Source organism: Corvus kubaryi, unplaced genomic scaffold, assembly GCF_017639235.1.
Source record: "Corvus kubaryi isolate FWS band 111438036 unplaced genomic scaffold, C.kubaryi_AGA036_p1.0 37395, whole genome shotgun sequence".
Classification (NCBI taxonomy): Eukaryota; Metazoa; Chordata; class Aves; order Passeriformes; family Corvidae; genus Corvus; species Corvus kubaryi.
Window position 1 is genome coordinate 4611455 of NW_024581134.1, and position 6000 is coordinate 4617454.

The 6000-nt window shown below is 44.5% G+C and overlaps 1 protein-coding gene across 3 annotated transcripts in view; it reads right to left on the minus strand.

Moving 5' to 3' along the window:
• The window catches only part of CAPN6 (calpain 6), a 49327-nt gene that overhangs the window by 7976 nt on the left and 35351 nt on the right, over positions 1-6000 (minus strand). For all 3 annotated transcript variants that reach the window (XM_042039977.1, XM_042039979.1, XM_042039978.1), the window contains exons 10-11: positions 2721-2843; positions 1035-1237 (exon numbers count right to left, since the gene is read on the minus strand). In XM_042039977.1, coding sequence (XP_041895911.1) covers positions 1035-1237; positions 2721-2843 — 326 coding nt within the window. The remainder of the gene's footprint in view (positions 1-1034; positions 1238-2720; positions 2844-6000) is intronic.

A 6000-nucleotide genomic window follows, 5' to 3' on the forward strand; every position in this document is an offset into this window, starting at 1 on the left:
GAAATAAATTCAGTGGGTCTGATTCATGAAGCACTGGTTCTACTTTTGCAGCAGCCACTGGTTTCAGAGGAGATGGTCACAGAAACAACAAGTATCAGCTGTAACCACAAGCACCAGTGCTCGGTGTCCTGACCTGGAACTGGAGGCCACTACAAGAGCCAAACAAAAAAGCCAAAAGACCCTAAATTAATTGTCCATGTGGTCCCTAACAAAACATCTCCTGATTGTAGGAACCCAGAGTGCCAAGAACATTTCTCTGCCTGTTTTTAAGGGTTCTTACCCCCCTGAACAACATTGTTTTAGCTTCAAACCTTGGAAAAAATTACCAACAGTCAGACAAGAACTAGAAAATACGGTGGTGTGAATTAGGGGATAGACTACTATGTAAGATTGTCACAGGGTGAAAAATTCAGAGGTTTTGGGCTTCTCTATGTAGGAAATAGATAAGAGTTAAAAATATCAAAATGGAGGATTGTTGTTGTTCTCTAAACCTTCTTCTCCTTCTTCTACTACTCCATGTTCTGCAGTAGAAGTAGTTTGGAATGACTGGATAGAGAATTCTGCAGTTCCTAGTCGTGTTACTGAATAATTGGTAAGAAACTGAAAATAATGTACATTTTTAGTAACTATTGGTTAAAATATCTTTAAAAGGCTGTGTAAATCTTGATAATTGGCTCTCACTCCTACTTTTCCTCCTTCCATGCTGTACCTGGGTCATGCTAGTGGCTCAGTTCCTCTGATAAAACTTAATAAACAACGATCTGGAAGCATTGAAACTACAGAAGACGTCTCGCTTTATCTTTTAAACTCCTTGCAAGGACTTTCAGCAAATTCTCTCCCATCAGGAGAGACTCGATTTACGACACAGTAAAGTGTCACCTGACCATGCACAAACCTGGAGATTCTCAGAGGTGCCCCTGATGTCTCCAGGGCCATTTCTGGAGCCACATGAGCCAGCGAGTCGGAGGTGTTAGAGGACAACCAGGCAGCCCCTTCCACGGAGCTGCAGCCTGTGGGCTGTGAGTGCCACCCACCTGAGTTTTGAGGGCACATCTGTGTAGAGCCTCAGGATAAACCTTGTAGGGACCCCTGGGATGTAGGTGGTTGGGATGAGCACATAGCGGCCTTGCTGGAGGGTCCTCCTCAGGAACACGCTGCGTGTGTTGGAGTAGGGAGACGTGGCCACTCTCTCCTGCACCGTGAGCTTGTGCAGCCTGTACCTTCTGTTATCCTCCACCTGCAGCAGGAGAGGGACTAATGCCAGCAGGGATAGCAGGGCTAACAGGCAGGATTCTCCCTGAGCACCACACAGCTTTTCATGGCCATAAAACACAACGTGCAGTAAAGACAAATCATTCGGCAAGTGTTTTCTCATCCGTTTAAGCCGTGGCAGGTGAAAGTTTGGGGCTGGCAAAGACAGGAACCCACTAAAAGAGGTGGGATGCTACTGCAGAGCTTGGAACACTTCCAGAGATGGACACACACCCTGAGGACTGCACCTGCTCAGACAAGGCTGAGATCCCTCTGCCTCCTTTCTCTAGCGTGGAGAGAGCACTCCAGCCTTTCACAGCAGGCTCCCAATCCAGATGCACACAGCTGTATTTTCCTTGCCCTTTCCTGAATGCAAAAGCCACAGAATAACCATTCATGTTTTGTTCTAAGCCTTCAAGTTGTGCTTAACTCTTAACATCCTCTCCAGGGGACTGGTATTTGCCAGAGCACAGTTAAAACCTAAACCCTTCTCTCGAGCAGCTCTTGGGGCAAAGGCAGCCCTTCATTCTTTTCTGGCACTTCTCTTCCAAAGGCCTTTAGTCATGCTAATGAGCCTGGTGTGTTAGAATGTGTCTAAAATAGAAAAATTATTGATCAGAAATAAAAATAGAGCCCTGAAACTTTTATGAAGGTGTGATTTTCTCTTTCAAGCCTTTCCAAATTGCAGGCATGAACAAGACAAGGTAAATACTCTGCTTTCTGCAATGACACTTTTCAATATATGTGGTTAACAGGTGATTGGCAAATGAGTAGGTGTGATGCAGATGTCAGCATGTCTAACCAACAGGGTAGGGACACAGATTTAATGTAGTCCCAGGAGCTGTAGCAACAGATGTCAGGATTACCCCAATCCTCAGTGAAAGAGCAGAAAAATTGCTGTTTCTTCACTTCCCTCCTTCTCTGAGTCTGGGTGTTTTCATTTTACTCAATTGGCCCTGAGAGTGCAATTAAATTACCTTTTGGGAGCCCTGTGGTTCCTTTTCCCATATATTCATTTCCTGCTCACTACTCCAGCTTTTGAAAACACTCTTTTTTTCTAAGTGGCAACAGAAAAACTGCAGACTTTTCAACCTCATTCACCTGGCTGTATTTGCTGATGAAATGGAGGCAGAAGCCTCCAGTGAGGAGAAAAAACCTTCCACGTTTTAGGCATCAATATTATTTTGCCTTTCTCTAGAAAGCTTGGGGGTAGGAGAAGCACTTAAAATTCTTTTGCAAGGGGCAAAACCGACTTATTTCAAATAAATGAAATTTAATCAAATAGAGTTTGAATTGAACTAAATTCAGTTTAGTTCCCATGGCCTGTGCAATGCCAGCTCTGTGCAGTGCCCACAGGCAGAGCCAGACCCCAGGATAATCCTGGCTCTGTCTGCCAGAGATCTCACTGTCAGGATAAAGCAGTGTTAAACAAACTGAACAAACTCTGCACCAGGAGTTTGGCTGCCTACCTTGAGTATTTCAAAGCCAATTGTGATGTTGTCTCCTTTCCCTTCTTTCTTGTACTTGCGGCGATCCTCCTGCTGTAAGGAGACCAACACTTTGTCCTCGGCCTTCTTAACATCAAAGATGTACTGGGAGGAGAGAGGAGAGAGAAGAGCTGTTGGAATTGCCTCAGGAGACTGAGGGTAAAGCCATCACCAGGGAAATATGTGCATACAAAGGGGGCAAATGGAAATACATCTGGGGGAGGAAGGAGAGTTCTCCACGTAACAGATACTGCCAGCAATTCACAGGTGGAAAATTAATGCTAATAATAAGGATCTTAAAACCAAAAGTATCAGGCAAATAAAAGGTACTGATGAAAATGGTAATCCTAGTGATAGGACATGGGGGAATGGCCTTAAGCTGAAGGAAGGTGGGTTTAGAGTAGGTATTAGGAAGAAATTCTTCCCTGTGAGGGTGGGGAGGCCCTGGCACAGGGTGCCCAGAGAAGCTGTGGCTGCCCCTGGATCCCTGGAAGTGTCCAAAGCCAGGTTGGATGGAGCTTGGAGCACCCTGGGATAGTGGAAGGTGTCCCTGCCCATGGCAGGGGGTGGAATGGGATGAGCTTTAAGGTCCCTCCCAACCAAAACCATTCAGTGAATCTGATTCACATAAAGGACAGCCTGGGATGAAGCTATGAAATAACTGGAGTCAGCAGAGAATACCTCATTTGAAAGCAAAAGACAAAAGATTAAATTTATCTAGCTATAAATCAGGAGTGAGATTTAAAAAATAAACTAACAGACTCCACACGGGGTCTTAGATAATTTTTGATTCTTCTTTTACCTCAACAGTGCCTGTAAATTTCAAACATCTTTATATAGGGCCTGCAAATGAAGGAATCTTTCAAATCATAGTTTAAAAGGCACTTTGTTCTGCATCTACCGTTCCTATTTAATGTAAGAATGACAGGAATGCTAATTTTGGACTTCTCAGTTTTCCTGAATACCCAGTAAAAAACAGCTAAGAAAGACTCCTGCACCTTTAACATGCAAATATTTTATCCAAACTGTTCACAGGAAACTTGAGTCAACTTGGGTTTAAGACAAATCAAAGGAATTTATCTCAAGTTTAAGCAGCAGTTCCCATCTTACTAAATCAGATATTACTAAAAATCACTACCAGACCAGTTCATAAGTAAGTATGAATGAAAGAAGGTCAGACAGGTGTTTCTTTATATGACAAGGAATTAAATTAATTTGTTCATTATTAGAGACTCCTTTAAATTTTGCTTTGTGCATGCAGAGGGCAAACCTGAGTTGTCAGTGGGGGGAAGAAGACATTATTTACCCCAAGTTTAGACAGATGCTGTACTCTTCCATCCTCAAAGACATTTAAATGTGAAGAAAATAAATAGAAACATAAACCTGCAGCAGTGCACAGATGGGTACCACGTGCACCACGTGTTCAGATTTAAGCTGGAATTCCCTGCAGCACGGAGAGGAATATCATCATTGGTTCAGTTCCCTCCTCCCTTCTCCTTCGATTGCTGCTAAAAAGCAAATTATTGAGCTTTGCTCTGAGGTAGATACTGAGCTTGCCTTGGTTACAGACCCATCCACATCCCTCTGCCTTAGAGCTTTGCTGAACAAGGCCCCGTCCCAAGCTCTTATTTGAGTTCTGTGTCACCTATTGCAGCAGAGAAAGCACAGGGCCCTGGAGAGTCCATGGGGTTGTAAGGAGCCTCTGCAGAAAGAACCTAAAAAGTGAGATATGAACGTGCAGCAACACCCTCTAAGGCACATTTTAATTCTTGTCCCTGCTGAACCATATGCAGGGTGACCCCCTCAGCGTGTTCCAAGGCCATGGAGGGGTGGGAGGAGAACAAGTGGAACCAGGAAAGCTCTCCTGGTCTGATGACAGCTCTGCAGCTGTGACCTTCTTCTGATGACACTTCAGCTGTCTTAATGGGTAATGATCTAGAAGTCAGCAGGTGACTGTAGAACACACATAGACTCGGCTTAAATTGCCTTATCAAAAGGGACTGGAAGTGTCACAATCCCTCTCTGCACAGATAAACCTCGAAGGAGGCCTCAGTGCTGGGACAACAGAGAGATTATCTCTAGATTATGGTGGTGTGTGCCAGAGTAATCTGTAATGGCTCTAAGATAACATAAATGCCTTCCAGCACTGCTGCTAAGAGCCTTTTAATCAACTGGCCCAGAGATAACACTGGGATACAGAGGCCTTCCATTGCATCAAGCACTGCACTCAGCTGGAACTGAGTATTTTGTTCTCTGTGACAGCTAAACACTTACAAATGAGACCAGACAAGCAGTTGGAAAACATCCAGACTCTTACAGGGCAATACCTGAATTAAATCACCCTCTGGAAATGAGGCACTGACAGAAGGCAGAGCAGTGAAGAACTGCAGGGTGAGCTGGGAATCTGAGATGTGATCTGAGCAGCAGAGGCTGCACTGCTCCAGCACCCTGCTCTGAAAACAGAGGGCGCAGGCAGAAACCTCCCTTAAGTGCAGAGAAGCAGATCCAAAACCATCTCTAGATAATCTGGACAGAAAGGGGAATTTTCAAAGTACTAACAGAGTAAGTGGCCAGATCCCATGGACAGTAACTGAAATTTTATGCCTGAATTTGCATGTGCTGGGATGAAAACACACCCCAAGGAGAAGGGCAGGAAGGTGGGAAAGGGAGTAGGAGTGGATGAACAGCTAAACTGAATAGCTTGAAATGACCAGGAAGGAAAATTCTATAATGCTGATGAGAGGCTGAGCCTGGGGAAGAGACCAGGTACTTCCAGAATCTTACATTCATTCCAAGGGATACTAACTAAATACAGTGGATCAAATCCCCGGGCTGTTTAAGGGTGTTAAGTGAGTTCTGTCATTAGAAAATCAGACTTGTTGCCTTTCAAAGACTGGGAAACTGAAAGTAAGTCCAGGCAGGACATCAGTAATTCCATTGTGTGTGTGACTCACCAGCCCCAAATATGATCAGTCCTAAATAAATATCTAAACCCTTCTGAGAAATTGCACCAAAATCACTGAAACATGCAGTACCCAGCACACTCCCAGGGCAATGAGATTTTTGTGTAGCACTCACTGCCAACTCCTGAACAGGGTGGATACTTCAGGAGCCCCAGCTAAAGTGGCTACACTTCAATACCTCACAAAACACAGGGATTCCCACTGGGGGTTCTGAAGGAAGGTTTATCTGTTATCAAATACCTCACAAAAGAGAGGGATTCCCACTGGGGGTTCTGAAGGAAGGTCTATCTGTTATCAAA